General features: G+C 49.5%; 1 protein-coding gene across 4 annotated transcripts in view; it reads right to left on the bottom strand.

Moving 5' to 3' along the window:
- NRP2 (neuropilin 2) overlaps positions 1–15828 on the bottom strand; it is a 111740-nt gene that overhangs the window by 40461 nt on the left and 55451 nt on the right. For all 4 annotated transcript variants that reach the window (XM_012661232.1, XM_012661233.1, XM_012661234.1 and 1 more), the window contains exons 8-12: positions 14766–14910; positions 11864–12213; positions 9877–10021; positions 5836–5952; positions 2381–2521 (exon numbers count right to left, since the gene is read on the bottom strand). In XM_012661232.1, the coding sequence (XP_012516686.1) occupies positions 2381–2521; positions 5836–5952; positions 9877–10021; positions 11864–12213; positions 14766–14910 (898 nt within the window). The remainder of the gene's footprint in view (positions 1–2380; positions 2522–5835; positions 5953–9876; positions 10022–11863; positions 12214–14765; positions 14911–15828) is intronic.

The raw sequence follows: 15828 nt of genomic DNA, 5'->3' as shown, positions 1-15828 counted from the left end.
GCCGCTTATTGAGTTTTGTGAGAAGGAAAATGGGACATACAGAAAACGGTTTTTAAAATCATCAGAGGATAGAGGGAAGGGCTCCGAGAACAATATTATGATTCTGTGTCCCAGAGGCAGGTCACAAGCGCCACTTTCCCAAACTTCAGGGATTCTTCTGCAAGAGGAAAATAATTATTTTCCTTCTCAATATCTTGAGGGAGGAACATTAGCTCTAGCAGTTCCTTATGGCCCTAATTTTCTCTCTGTCCCCATCCGTTCAGCCAAAGGTTGGAACTCCGCCTGCTCTGTGAGCTTGCTCTGAAAAGCCCTCCCAAACCGCAGCGTGTAATGAATCAACTGGAATGAGGACAAAGACTAGAATTTCAACCAGTAGCAAGGGTGGACTGTCGGGGCATTCAGGTGGGGGCCAGGATTGCAGGAGGGGGAGGCGGAGGTGAGCTGGAGAAGGGACAGAGGTACAGGCCAGGGTTGAAGGGAGGTAACATAAGCTCTCTCAGAACTGCTACTTGCTAATTGGTGGCCTTACAGCCCAGGCAGGGCTGGCCTCAGACACTCCTAGAGAAAATCTGCTTAAAAGAGTGTAAGGGAGGAGGCCAGAATTACTAGAATGAACCTGAAGACGGACTCTGAGTAAGAGCCAGCCAATCTCCCCAGCCTGTAGGGCACTCTGGCTACATCCCTGTATTCAAAGCGCCTCTGCCAAGTGGCCCCCCTTAGGCTCACACCTCACAGACACGTGCACACCCATGCACAGAAACCACAAACACACTCACACATACACAGACCCCACAAGCCTTCTTTACATTCAGATAAAAGTGGGGGTTGGGAAAAACCACGAATTAATTGGACCCAGTCTCAAAGGAGAGGAAATGAAATGAAAAATGCAGGCTGGGTTATAAAAATAAGTATTTTTTTTCCAACGTGCAGGAGGCTCATTATATTAATTAAACATTATTGCAGTGAACGAGAGGGGGGAGGGTGATTAAGGCCGGGACTGGGGTAAGTGTTCTCTCCTGTTGCCCGAGGCTGTGGTGATCTTCAGATATTAATCTCTCTGAGCACTCAAATGCTGAAGAGATAAACACTTGAAATATGAAAATGTTTTTCTCCAGAGCAGACGCTGTGACCCGCCAGGAAGGCAAGTGCGGGCTGTGTCAGGAGGCCACCCCGAAGTACTCTCCTAGCCTCCACCCCGCTGTCACCCCCTGGGGACAGGGGACAGTGGCCAGTCCTGCGGTGGGGGGAAGGAGTGGCTCTGAGGAAGTCTGCAGAAGGGGAGGTCCCTTCACCCTTTTATTTGCTAGTAATTTCCCATTGTGCCATGGCAACATTTGATCTCTGAAATTTCCAGAATTAACCCCTTTCCTCTCAAATGCTATGGGGTCTAAGGTAATCATTATTAAATTTAAATTATATAAAGTTGCAATTAAATAAATTATATAAAATACCAAAGGTAACAAATCCTCAAAACTCAACCCTTGTTGATTATCTCAATACATTTGGCCAGGAGCTCCTAAGGCCGTTTATGTCTATTGCGCTGCATGTCTCAACTCCACCTGCAGTGATGTTGTGTTGGTAGCTTAAACCCAACCACAGTAAGAGTATTTACACCACCAAAAATGGCCCACATTACAAAGCAGGGGTTTCTTTTCAATCCCTGGAAAGCCTATTGTTAAACATTTACCAGAATGCTGCTATTAAAGCAGGTGTCAGTGGAGATAGTAGACAACTTTTGCTTCTGCCTGTTTAGAAAAGCTAAAGGCAGCCCCTCTCCGCCCACAGTGCCAGGAGAGGCTTCTGAAATCTGGCTTTCTGAAACCAAAAGGGTGGGCTTAACAATATTTCAAGGACTGGCAGCAACATTCTTTCAGAGGCTAAGTGCTGCGCAGCTCTGCTAGACACCCATGGGTGTGACAGGATTTCAATCCCTCGACTTGGTTTGCTTTAGAGGCAATGACACCCTCGGAGAAGTTATCGGTCAAACTCAAGGCCAGTGGCTTCCCAACGAGCTTGAAGTTGACAAGAGGCTCTGTAATGGTGACAGCCAGCGCTGGCTATGGGATCAAGAGGACGTTGACTCATCCCATCTCCTAGGACCTCCCAGTTGCTCCTTCTTTCTTTTTTTCTTTCTTTTATCTTGGCCTTCCCCTCTCCCTCCCAGCTTCCCGGCTGTGCTGTAATCACAAGAGAGGGCTGGGAACCACCAACCAGCTATTCTGCGAGGTGACGTCTTGAGCAAAGACTGTGGTGGTTTGTGGGCAAAGAACAGAGGATTGCTCTGTGGTGGGAGGTTATGAAGCTGGTAGGGAATCAGGGCTGAAAAATGTGGAGCCGGCTGGCCTTAACTCTTTGGTCTCTTAACTCACAGCTGGCTTACCTGGAAAAGTCTGGTCGTCTGGGCTGGAGCTGCTGGTCCAGGTGCTCCTGAGCCACTTGGCATGGTCATACATCCAACCGCAGGGCTCCTCCGGGAAATCAAAGTTGCAGTTGAATCCTGAAGGGAGCTGCAAATCTTTGTCTAAAAGGAGGGGAAAAAAAATAACCCAAAGGAAGGCAAATGAAATGGGTTCAGAGAACAGCCACAGTGGTGCTATTTAAATGGCTGGCAAGGCCTGAGCGGAGAGCAGAGAAAGAAGTGGCTCCCTTTGCTTATTCATTTAACTCATCTTGGCGATGGCTGGCGTTCGGGTCAGACTTTGGTCTCATCCTTCCCAGGCAGGAAAGCCAAGTCTGCCAGTGGTTCCCATAGTAAGCAATTATAAATGAGGCCACCAAATGGCTTCAGGCTCTAATCAGCCTCTTCTGTCCCACCTCAGAGAGCAGACAAATGTGAAAATTGCTGTTCCCTAAATGCCAGAGAAGAATGTCTCCCCAGTGCCCCAGTGGAGGGCTGGCTCCCAAAAAGAGTATTATCTCATCTCCTGCCAACCTGGCTCTCAGAAGTGGCTGGGCAGCCCGTTAGCATCCAGAGAGGCCGAAATGCCTGGGAGGTTCTGGCCAGTGAGGAGAAAGTGACCCCAGAAACAAGGGAGGCTTGTTTGCTATTCTTCACCTCTTTGTGATCCGTCTCTTATTTCTGAAGACAGGGACAGTTGGGCACCTCCTCAGGGAGGTATCACCAGGCGGGAGATTTGGCACGTTAGGAGCAAAATGAAGGAGCCACACCAGCCGGCTGCCCGGCTCAGCGCTGACCAGGAGGAAAAGTAATGTCATATCGTGCCGAGTCCCTGAAGGCTGGGATCCCAGGGAAGCAGAGAAAGCTGGCCCCACGGAAATCTAACAAGTGGCTACAAGGTGGCTCATCCTGTTGGCTTTGGTGGTTCACCTGCCTGAGCCTGAAGACCGAACCAAGGGAGTTTCTTTTGAGGTTCCACCCAGCTCAAAAATCCAGTATGAGCTAGTGCCAAATGTGTAATTAAGTGGGGTGGCGTGGAGGTGGGGAAAGAGGAAATGGGAACCCAGATTGGACGTCTGCCCACAGTAGCTGCAGAGACAGCGGAAAAGTGCTGGCTAACGCTGGTAGCAGGGAGGAAGCAGGGTCTCTGGCCCTCTCACTTCCCTTCCCAGGGTTCCCAGAGAGGAATTTCCGTGGCGAAGGCTTAGCATGCAGGTTAGCAAGTCTAAAGGGAACAACGGACTGGTAGAAACAAATTGCTCACCATGGGGGCAAGGAGGGCTCACCTCTTAGGGGGACAGGGCTCTGCTGGCCTCTAAGGCAGGAGGCAGATTGCCACCAGGCCCTGTTTGTGCTTCCCCTTTCCAAGAGAGGACATTTAATGTTTGCCCACCCTTGGCCAAAGTCAGCTCAAAGTCGAGAAGAAACACACGGAATCTGTTACAGAAACATCAACCTGTGGCTTGGAAAAGTCAGCCCTTAGCCCTCACCATCCCCTTCTCCTGACAATTTCTAAATTTCTATTTTTCCCTTCAAAAACATGGAGTAATTCAATATACCATAATTCCTCCCTAATGTTTACAGGCATACTGTGTATCTCAGGAATCAAATTCCACAGAAAGATCTTTTGCAAAAAGAGAGGGGAGGAACCATCAAAGAAACCTCAAATGAAACAAACCGCTATAAATGGAAAAATTATATTAAAAATAAACTTCTGAAATTTTGCAGCAGAACTCTTCATTTTTCCTTTGGATTGTCATTTAGGTAGAACCCCTACACTGTCCCCCAACAGGGTAACTCTGGGAATCCAATACCACTGCAGTCCCCCCCCACAGGCCTCAGACCAGTCCCAGTCTGTTAGGAACCAGGCCGCACAGCAGGAGGTGAGCGAGGGAGGCTTCACCTGTATTTATAGCCACTCCCCATCACTCACATTGCCTGATCAGAGCTCAGGGCCCCACTGGTTTTGCATTATGGTGAGCTGTATACTTATTTCATTATATATTACAATGTAGTACAATAATAATAGAAATGAAGGGCACAATAAATGTAATGCACTTGAATCATCCCGAAACCATCCCTGCCCCCACCCCCAGGTTCCGTGGAAAAATTGTCTTCCGTGAAACCGGTCCCTGATGCCAAAAAGGTTGGGGACCGCTGCAGTACCATATATTAACTCCCTATGCGTTCCACTTTTGGCTCGCAAACTATCTTAAACACGTCTTGGAAGATACTCCAAGTCTCCTTCTTCTCTTCATAAAACAAAAACAAGTTCATTAAAATGTCAGAATTCTGTATTCAACTAACCCTGACCAACAGCGTCCCCCACCCACACAATATACGAAAGCACATTCCCAGAAGCATATGCATTAAATTATCATTTTTCAGTCATGCAACTTCAGCATTTATTGTTGGCCTTCCTCCCATTCTCCTTCGTTGCCATTTTTCAGAGTCGTCCCCTCGATCGGAGCAGTTCCTCCTACTGTCAAACAGCTGCACGTGCAGGTTCCGCCGATTTCGCCACCTCCCCCCCGACCCCCATCTTTATGTCTCTGCTCCTTCTCACGTCTCTTTGCCAATCTTCCCTCATTTTGTTTAATGAACATTTAGTAGTAACCAGTAATTTACTGTAAATTGAGGCTGTCAAGGTTAAAATTCTAGCCTGAAATGCCAGGTGTTCCAAAATTTGTGGTTTATTAGGAACGTCCTCATACTTGGTGACCTTAGCAGAATATGATTTAAAAAGTGACTTACTGTTGGGCCCTGCCAATTTTTGTTTTTATCTAACTTGGATTTGCTCCTAAGACAAAGTGGAAAGAAAACAGATTCCCAAGGGATGAGACTGATCCAAACACGAGGAGGAACGGTTGAGGATGCCTTTTTACACTTCTGCTTTGGTCTCTGGCTTGCACTCAAGGCATAGCGGGTGCGATACGCTACCTTATGGAATTGTCCTTGTCACACTTCCTCACATCAGCGGTGGTGAAAGACACAAGGAAATTAAGTCATGGTTAACTGACGAATTAACCCAACTATCATATTCCACTGACCAAAGCACCCAGGTGACCACCAGGTCTTCACTTGACTGTACCATAGAGACACAGCTTGTTAGGAAAAACTGTGGACTCTAAGGATGAGAATGGCTTTCCTTTAACAGGAGAAGCATTATGGTGAGGGCTTAAGGATGAGACTTCTCAAAGGAGGCATTGTCTTTGGTTTTCAAAGTCGATGACCAGTGGGTCCACAACCATAGGGCTGTACTGGTTGCTATGGTCTGGATTGGTCATACAGAGCCACTGCCTCAAGCCCCTGAGTACCTGCACCTCCCTGATCCCTGCCTAAGACGCCCTGGACCTCGGACCCGGGGGACCCCTCCACTCTGACTGGTCTGCACCCACACCATCCTGGATGTGATACGCCCCCACACCGATCCTCACCATCCTCAAAGCTGCAGTTCTCCCCACACTCCGTGGCTTCCTCGTCGATGGGATATGGGGTGGTCGTCTCTTCGTTCTTCACGGTGGGGCCTAGCGTCTCTACTGTGGGCTTTGAGTCTGTGTGAAGGCAAAGGAAGAGAAGAAAACATTGCAGCAGCCTACATGGCAGCCCAGCAGGAGGAAGATGCCAAAGAGGAAGTTTCCTCCTCACGTGTGGGCTTTAAGAGAAGGAAAACAAAGATGCACTCATGTGCACAAAACCCTGAAGTCACCTCTGTGTGCCGCTAGTGACGTCAGGAGCGTGGCCTGAGTTGAATGGGAATGGCCCTGGGCTGCAGAAAGAGCTGTGACAGAGGTATGGACACAAACCCACGCTCTACTCCACGGCGGAGGCCCGGCGGCCAGCGCAAAAGGCCGCGGGAGACAATAATGGAGGTGGGTGGTGGGGATGCTGACTCCGAAGTAGGGCTAAGCCATGCTGTGGTTCGTGTTTGCACGAAACTGGATGGACAGGAATATGGATTTAAAGGGGCTCAGACTCTACTTGGTGAGAGGAATTTGGGGCTGTGCCTTTAGGTTAGGGTGTGGCAAATGCAAGTGTTTCCTGGATCCAAACAGCTACTATAAGCCAGGCAAGCAGACAGGGGGTTGGGGAGAGGGGAAGGTGTGGAGGAGCTGGTGGCAGCTGAGATCTTGCACGCTTGGGTTAAAGGAAGCCGCCATGACTGGCTCCAGCAGTTTGGGACCAGGTAAGGAAACGACCCAGTGTGAACGAGTTTTCCAAGTTTCCTCCCACCCCCAAGGTGAAAATCCCTATGCAAAATCTCCAGACTCATCTATGTTGGCAACTTATTCAAACTGTCATAATAAGTAGCGTGCAATACACCCTGGCTAGGCCAAACCTGGCTGCAGGCAGTGTGTTTTGACCTGGGTTCTCCGTGATTCATTCACCCATTCATTCGATTATTTGCTCACGCCAGTCATTCATTCAGCAACCATTTAGGGAATGAATGGAGCTATGAGTCAGGTCCTGGGTGGGGTAAAAGGGGTTATGGAAACTGGTGTTCAAGTCCATGTGTTTTGGGGTGGTGTCTTCACCCCAGAGCTGTCCTCCAACAAGACACCCCATAGAAGTGGGAGCATTGTTCCTCCCATTTCTATACGTGCTCCTTTGCACTACTGTATGTGATTAGGCGCCTTTGTCAGGCACCCTTCAGGATACCATTTAATAAAGCCAGGAGCTGGAGGAAATTGCTAAATACGCTGAATAGCTTTTTCACGGTCGACTTCCCACCTTTCTGCTATTAAATACTACGCACGTAACCTTTCATACTTCCCTTTGCTGTGTCTGCCTCTTGCTCACAGTAAATAGCAAATAACCTCGAAGCGTCCTAATTTGTAAGTTCAAATTTGTCACTGTGTCATAGAAACTCAACTGTAAAGTAAACCACGGGCGGCAAGGCAAGACGTAATCATTTGAAACACAAACAAACCAACTAACAGGTGAAGCAGCCCTGTCAAATTATTTAGCTGCGAGAACTCAACCCAGCCCATTATTTTTCCTGTTATCCTTTGGGTAGGAAAGAGGAAGTGAACCAAGGATGAGTTGCAGAAACGGATGGAAATCTGAAAAGCAAACAATGCCACATGACCCACGGAGAACAGTTTCTGGAAATGTTAGGTAGCCAAATGGGTCAGCCAATTGGTGTAGATAATGTTAAATGCAGGGGCACGGGGCCGGGGAGGCAGCGAGAGGGCAGGACGCGTTAACGAAAGTGAGGAAACGGCGGCACAGAGGCCTCCGTGTTTATACTGTGTGTGTACTGTGTTTGTCCTGGGCGCTCCGAGGTAACTGCCCATCAAACAGCAATGCGCCCCCGAAATTGAAACCAGATGTCGGAGACTTCAAAGGGAAGGAGGCTGGGCAGAGGGTAACGCTCCTCAGCTCCTCAACTCTGATCTTCCGAGGAACGGCCAGGCTGGGCTTTGAAATGAGAAACCTGTTACTGACCATCACCATGTCATTTGGGGCAGGTTGGGGTTGGGGGGCAATGAGGGGAAGAGGTCACTAGCAACTGTCCGGCTGCCATAAAGCAGGGCCAGACCAGGAGAGGCAGGGCACCGAAGGGCTAAGGACAGGAGGGAAGTGTGAGCTGGCCCCAGCCAACTGAGTGACCTCTGGTGAGTGGCTTCCTCTCTCTGGGGCTCAGTTTCCCCGTCTGTGAAAGAGGACTTCACCTAGGCCTGTGATTTTTTTCAAACCAAGTGTCATACTCATCAGTAGGTTGTGGAATCAACTTCCTAGGTCATGACTAGCATTTTAAAATTATGGACCATAAGATTTCAGAGTGTGCAACATGGTCAGGATGAGCATTGCTTCGGGAACCTTTTGTTTCAGATACATTTACTCCTTATAACAGGTTTTCTGGGTCCTGGGCAGCATCTAAGTACGTCATATCTATTATTTTACTTAGTCTTCACATGATCCTAGGGGGTGTAGATGGACTACAGTCATCGCCATTTTTCAACTAAGATAACCGAGGCACTGAGGGACTAAGTAACTTGTCCGAAGGTTATGCAGCCAGCGATCAGCAGAGGCAGGACTTGAACTTGGCAGTCTGTCTCCAGAATCCAAGCACTTCATGATATCCTGTACCCCATTACACACAAACATGTGAGTGCTTGTTCGTGCATATGTGTTCGTGCTGGTAAGTGACGCGATAGAAATTTATTTTAAATTGTGGATCATGGTCAAAAACATGGGAAGGCCACCGGACTATAAGCTCCTGAATCCCCTACAGTGCTAAGCCCCTGACTCTAAGGCTGCCGTAAATGAAGCCAGCTTGCACTGGAGTGCAGGTTTCTAGCACCTGCGAGAAGACAGGTGACACACATTTAGCAGGCTGTAGGGAACCTTGGCCTCACCCCTACGTAATGGGGAGTAAAGTGTCTTCCTATGAAGATGCGTTCACTGGGGCTGCCTTCAATTCAAAGGTGAGGAGGCTAATTTGGACCCGATTCCCCATCTGTGCACCTCGATGGGGCTCCTCTGCGCGGCTGTAGCCAGCACACAGGCAGCACTTTTCTCCCTGGGAGCCAAAAGCACTTCTCCAACATGCCCTTATTAATCCTTCATGCTCTCTTGCTGGCTGAGTCGGTGACAGGTTCGGCACAGACAGGAAAATCGGGATACCTGGGGCCCCGGTGGAGACAGGCAGGACAGCTCAGCCTGCCGGCTGCTCCTGCTGGCACTGGGCTCCAGCCCCCAGCCCCGGAGGCTCCCACGAGCTCCTTTTGGCAGGCAGTGAGTGACCTCTGGGTGCCAGCTAGTGCCAGCTCTGCCCAGGGAGGATGGCCGGTGCCCAGAGGAAAGGTGAGGCCTGACTCAGAAGGGTAGGGCCCTCCCTCTAAAGCAAGGAGGGGGGCGTGCAGCGGGCCTCATTAGGGAGAATTAGAGGTGCCCCCAGGCCGCTGCCACCTGGCGGGACAGGGGGTGAACGAGACTCTGCCGCGCGCTGGGAAGGACTCCTACTCCCGTCAGCTCCCTGCGACAGGGACTCCCTCCCGTCCCTCCTGAGCAAATAAATGCCTTTTACAGATGTGGCTTCGAAATGAAAATGAAGTCTCTTAGCCACTGACATCTGGAGGCCAGATTCAGACATAAACCGATTACTTTATTATCATGAGGGTTTTTTTCCTTCCCTAAATCAACAGCCACAGCTCTCTGGCCTGAAGAGTCAGGGTCTAATTGAATTTGGGTGGGTGGTGTGTGGTTGTGATTTGTTTTTGAGAGACTCGGCGAGTGGGAGAACTGAAATGATCCTTTAGAAAAGACAAAGTGCAGCCCTTCAGAAATTGTCCCGGGTCCAGAGGCTGCAGTACCCTGGTCTGAGGCCTGGGGACATGGCGGGGGCCTGAGGGGTTTCCAGCCTGCAGGGCTTCACTGGGGATGGCTCCCCCGGATCCCCACCCAGAGAATCCCCGGACGCCAGGGTTGCAAGACCATGCAGGGGAGGCCAGGAGAGGAGAGCAAGGACTTACCTGTCCACTCGCAGCCCAGCACCTCCAGCCGCATCCCTATCCCCGCCGGTGACCACCTCTCTGGGTACACCCGCACATACTGCGCCGGCACGGGGTCGAACCTTCGGATGTCAGGGGTGTCGTAGTGCATGTTCCCTTCAAACAGCTGCAGGGAGACAGGCCACTCAGCCCTTGTGGCATGGGACCCTCCCCACTCACCTTCTCCTCCCCGCCCCTCCCATCCAAGCAGGAGGGCAGCTTCAGAGTTGACGCATGGTCACTGCTTCATTTTCAGACCAAGGATTTTACTCATTTGGAAGGTACTTAGGGACCCAGATTATGGAAAATAGGGAATGAACAAAGGTGGTAATTTCTAGGTTATATCTTTTATCTGGGAACTGAAATTGAGGACTCAGGGAAGAATTAGAGTCCAAATGTGTTTTAAGCTGAGCTTGGCTAGAGAGAAAGGAAGGCAATTTAGGCTGTCTTGACTATTCTGAATTGCTTGGTTTACTGAAGAAGAGACACTTCTTTTTCTAATGCCTGAAAGCCTAGGTTTAGAAAGACCCGTCAATGGTAGTTCCCAGTTTACTGTGAGCCTTTAGGGAATGTGACCACCCTTTTCTTCAGGCTCACGACAATGTCCTCTGGTCACACATTGATAATCTGAGATAGTTCCAAAACCTTTGTTTAGCAAAAGCAATTCTGACAAAAGAAAGCTCACATAGACCCCAATACATAACACTGATGACAGTGGGGCTGCCCTGGTGAAGCCAGGTGGGGACACGACCCTGAGCACTCTTGGAGCCACTCATCTGTGGGAAGGGCAGGTGTGAGGGTGGCCAGGGCTGCACCCAATTAACCCATGGGATGCTGCAGGGTCACCCCCGTTTGCAGGATGCCCTAGGTCCACAATTCTGAAAGGGGGACACTGTCCCTGGGAGGGCAGGCTCCGACCCTGGCAAAGATCTTCTCCTTTTCCAAGAAGAGCCAGGATCAGCTCTCCCTGGGGAAGCCTGTGGTCCAACTTCTGCTCCATCCACAGAAGATTCTGGTTACCAAGCCCCAAGCCTTTCCAAGCCTCTGGAATTATGAGCTGGGAGTTTACATCGGTGTTGCAAAACCTCCAACCCAAACCTTGCCTCTGCATTGGGAATGGAAACATTTGCTTAGCAAAGGTGGCTGACCAGAGATTGCAATACTCTCTTCCTTTTTTGGGGCCCTTTTCTTTGGAGGAAAACAAGGGGAAACTTAGAAATGAGGATCAGAGTGCCTGGCCCACCAGGAGACTAATCTGGAGAGGGACAGAGGCATGATGTCCCTCCCCTTCTCAGGGCTCCTTCGTGAAAGGCCAACCTTTACTCCTCTGATGGCGGGCGGGAGGTCGGGCTGTACTGGCCTGAACTTCTGGCCCGGAGTAAGTTTCTCCCGAGCCTCAGTATGAGAGGTGGGAAAGATCTAAGCAGTCAAGATGAGGAAAATACAAAGAAACGCAGCAACATTCAGAAAACAGTTGTTTTTGGAAGTAAACCCCTAGTTTCTATAGTTTGGCCTCCAAAAACCACATCCCCTTTGGATGTCTGGCCAATTTCAAGGAAACTTTATCTGGAAGAGGGTATAGAGGGTGCTGAACTTTAAAAAAAAAGGCAGTGTTGAGTAGTGGTTAGGAGTTTGGACTTTGGAGTCAGACTTACGTTTCTCAATCATGGCTCTACCACAGGTAAATTGTGCAACCCTGGCATGATACAAAGCCTCAGTTTTATTATCTCTAAAATGGGAGTGACAAAAGGATCTACTTTGTAGAGAATGTGGGAATTAGAAGAGAGTCTAAATAAGGCATTTAGCACCATGCCTGGCACAAGGTAATCTCTCAAATGATATTTATTTTATTGGTTTGCAGGGGTTGGAGGGTGGCCGTCTAGCTGGGAAATTGGCACCCCAACTCCCTGCGTCCCAGTTAGCCTCCCTGTTTGGGGTAAGGTTATAGAGTCCTCAAGGACTGGCCTACCTTTGGCTGCTGGGTCCTGGGGTCCTGGATGTATTCCCAGTCCTTGCCGTTTAGGCTGTAGGAGACTTTGAACTTGCGCACAAATGCCCTGGCCTCCACTGCGGTGATGCTGTCTCCTCCGCGGGCTCCCTGCACAATGACGCCCTTGACCGTCTTGGGTGCTCCCAGGTCTACCTGAAGCCACTCCTCACCCGGCTGGGCCTGAGGGATCCGGGGAAACCAGCCGGAGCGGCTGCTGACTAGGCGGGCTGCGCTGGGGCTCCACAGGTACTCGCGGGTGGAGGAGGCGGAGATCTGGGAATCGGAGATGAGGCCCGAGAGCATCCCCAGCATGTTGGAGCAGGGGGAGTCTGCAGAGAGGGGAGGAAGATGTCAGAGGTCATGGCTGACACCCCTGTAACCAGGGAACCTCCCCTACTAGTAGGGAGCTGCAAAAGACCCCAACTGTCACATGCTTTAAGTCAGCACCGATGTTTTTGCATTTCGAGGTTGTCTAGCACTGTGATCAAGAGCCCAGACTCAGAGCCAGACTGCCTGTGTTCATGTTCACTCTGCCACTTACTAGTGGGATGACCTTGGGCAAATTACTTAATTGCTCTCTGCCTCAGTTTCTGCAGATCTAAAGGGGAGCCAATTGCAATACGTACCTCTTGGTGTTGTTGTGAGTTTTCCATTAGTTACCATGCAATGGCTCCCAGGACAGTGCCTGGTATATCTGAGTGTCTAATGACTGGTAGCTCCTTGTACTTATAGCTCTAACCAAGGACTGTCAGGATGTGTATCTCCAGATCCTTGTCAAGGAGACTGGTCCCCACTGACCCTCTCAAGGACAGTGAGCGCAGGGGAGCCAGCTAAGATCCCTGGTGATAGTTTTACCAGGTGAACGGAAACTTTACTTCCACTGTGTCATCACTGCTGTTCACTGCCTTGGATCCTCCCCATGTGCTGTTCCTGTTACTCACATGCTCTTCCCTTCAGTCATCCCCAGACTAAGTTTTACTCACTCCAAGCTTAAGTGCCATATCCTTCAAAAGGCTGTCCCCAAAATTTTAATCCACACTAAAGTAGGTCCCCACAGTCGCTCCAGAGCACCCTATTCTTGTCCTTCATACGCATATCTTAGCTTATAATTATCCAGTACTTGCATTTGTGTATCATCTCTCTTGCCCACTGGCCTGAAACTTCCTGAAAGCCCCATGATGTCAGAGATCCCATCTGTTCTGTTCCCTTCTCTATCTCCCGATGTTCTGTTCCCTTCTCTATCTCCCTTCTCTAATCCCAATGGCCAGGGTGGGGCCTGGCACATAGCATTGGTGGACTGAATGAATGAATGAAAAACGTATGAACAAATGATGTCAGAAAAAGCAGGGTCTACGGCAAGCGTGCATTAAATACTTGTAAACTTGAGTTATATATACAAAAAAGATCCTTCAGGTTATATCCCTTCTTCAGATTCACTGGTTCCCTCCTTTCAATCTTCCAGAAAGTGAGTTTTAACCACATTTTTGCTGATTAGCCTTTGCTGGAACAGCAACATGGAAGGAACAGAAAACAGTCCCCTAAGTGGGATTTGGATAAACCGACTACGTAAGAGGGAAACTGGGTCTTTGTGTAAAGGTGGTAAAAGCAGAGAGTTTGTATTGAGAAAATGTGCGTTCAGTTCCTGGCTCTGCCGCTGCCTAGTTGGGTGACGTTGGGCAAGCTGTTTAGCCTCTCTGAGTCTTGGTTTCCTCATCAGTTCCTGCCCCACTGACCTCACGGGTTGTTAGAAAGAGTAGATAAGATGATGCGCAAGAAGGATGTGAAGGCTGCAGAGACCATGCAAATGCAAAATGTTTAAACCAGAAGCCTCCAAGAGGGTCGTACCATGGAGCACTCCCCATCAGAGCTGGTATGACTGGGAGGAAAGCAAGGATGGACGTACACTGCAGGCCCTTCCAGGACCAAGAAGCAGCTTCCCTGCCCTGGGCTGAACCCACAAGAGAGAGGGGATTGGATGATCCCTAACTGTCTAGGGCTAGTCTAGTCACCATCATCTCTCATCTGCACCACTGCACCAGCCTCCTAAAGGTGTCCCAGCTCCCACTTTGGTCCTCTCCAATCTATACTCTGTGGGTTTCAGCCCACATGCTTTGCCCACCCTCCTCACCTTGTCTTTTGGTCCCTCTTGGCACAGTGCCATTGAGCAAGCTGTGACCACTGCCTGGTGCACTTTCCCTCCCTCTTCACCAGGTAACATCAGTCTGCCTTCTAACCTCAGCTCAATCATCACCTCCTCAAGGACGTCCTCCTTGACCTCCTACACTGGGTCAAATCCCCTCCACTGCACTTCCAAGGATCACAAGCCTCTGTCTCCTGACATTTATCATAGTTTTGATTTTACATTTATTTACAAGTTTGTTCATTAATATGTCTGCCCAACTTGTCCATATGCCCACGTAGAACTGGGTCTGTTGTTCATGCTCACTGCCGTATCCACAGCGCCGTGCATGGCTCTTGGCCCCCAGTCAAGGCAGTAAAGAGTGTAATTTGAGAGCCTGGGCTTTGGATTCAAACTGCGTAGATTCAAACGCTGGCTCCAACCCTTACTGGCTGGGTGACCTAGCTCTTTAAGTCCTGGTTTCTTCAACTGAAAAGTGAGGAGAATAATACCTACAGCACAGAGTCCTTATGAGGATAAGAAAAGATAACACACCTTAAGTGCTTAGAATGAAACCTGGTACATAGTTAGTGTTGGATAAATGTTAGGGGGTAGAAATAGTAGGTACTTAATAAATACATACTGAATGCATGCATGAATGAAAAGACAAATTCCGGTAGGACTTGAGTTCCTGCGCCAATCCTGCAGGGAAGGTCGCGTGGTGCAGTCGGCTCCCCACCCTCACTGGAGCCCACGCCTCACCTGTGACCCGGCAGCCGTAGAGCTCCAGCCGGAGGGCGATGCCCAAGAACCAGGTCTGAGGGCGAATCCTGACAAACCTCGTCAGCAGCGGCGTGTGGAGCTTGTTCACAACCACCTCGGTTGCATCGTTGTTGGCTTGAAATACCTGCAACGTAGGACACCAAACTGCATTATTGAAATCCCTGTTGGCAGCTTAGCTACTCGAGCAGTCTTTGAAGCAGGTGCGAAAGTCCTGTTGACTTTTATCTCCCTCAAGCTTACAAATAATCAGTGGTCTTGTTGTTTTAGAGACACCGTAAAAAAAAAATTCTCACATTTTTCCAACTTGAAAACAATAAATGGTCTTCACAAAAACTTTTAGAGGGAAGGAAAATTTTGCCTCTGGTTTGAGAGCAAGCAGAGAAAGCAGCCTTGGAAGGCAAACACTTCAGAAGCTAAGAGAGAGAGAGAAAAGTAGAATATTCTTTAAAAATGAAGGGAAAATGTGTGTCATCTTTTAGGGCTAGCAGACCTCACTCATGAGGGTGAACTTGACACTCCCTCCTCCTCCCGTTGCAGGCACCCAGGAATACTTGCAGAGCGTTTTGTAATTATACAGTGCTCCACAATTGTTTTTGTTAGTTACTTGAGGCCATCCACTCCCGCAGCGGGGGAGATGGTAAGGGGGCACCCGCTACCCCCAGTGCCCCTGTGTCAATCAACACATTCTTGGTTCTCTCTGGTCTTTGTTGTAGGGTCAGGGTTGCAGACAGCCCCTCAGAGTCCTGCTCTGGCTTCCTCTCACTGTAGTCCCTGCCCTATAATGAAATCCATCCCCGTCCCCATCTGACCAATACGTCTCTTATGGGAGGAAAGGCTTTTTGGAGCAGCTTCTGGTTCAACATGGTAGGAGCAAGTCCTGGCTCACCAGATGGTCCAAATCAATAGCTGCCATATGGACCTTATGCTTTTTTGTGTTTCCATTAAAAAAAAAAGTAACTGGAGCAAGTATATGTGAATTTCTCTTGGTTTCCCTGGATAAGCGTAGAGGGAAAAACCAACCAACCAACCAACCATCACTTCT

Source organism: Propithecus coquereli, unplaced genomic scaffold, assembly GCF_000956105.1.
Source record: "Propithecus coquereli isolate 6110/MARCELLA unplaced genomic scaffold, Pcoq_1.0 Scaffold70, whole genome shotgun sequence".
Lineage (NCBI taxonomy): Eukaryota > Metazoa > Chordata > Mammalia > Primates > Indriidae > Propithecus > Propithecus coquereli.
Note: the sequence above shows the minus strand (reverse complement) of the source record. Positions and strands in the feature narration are given on the sequence as shown.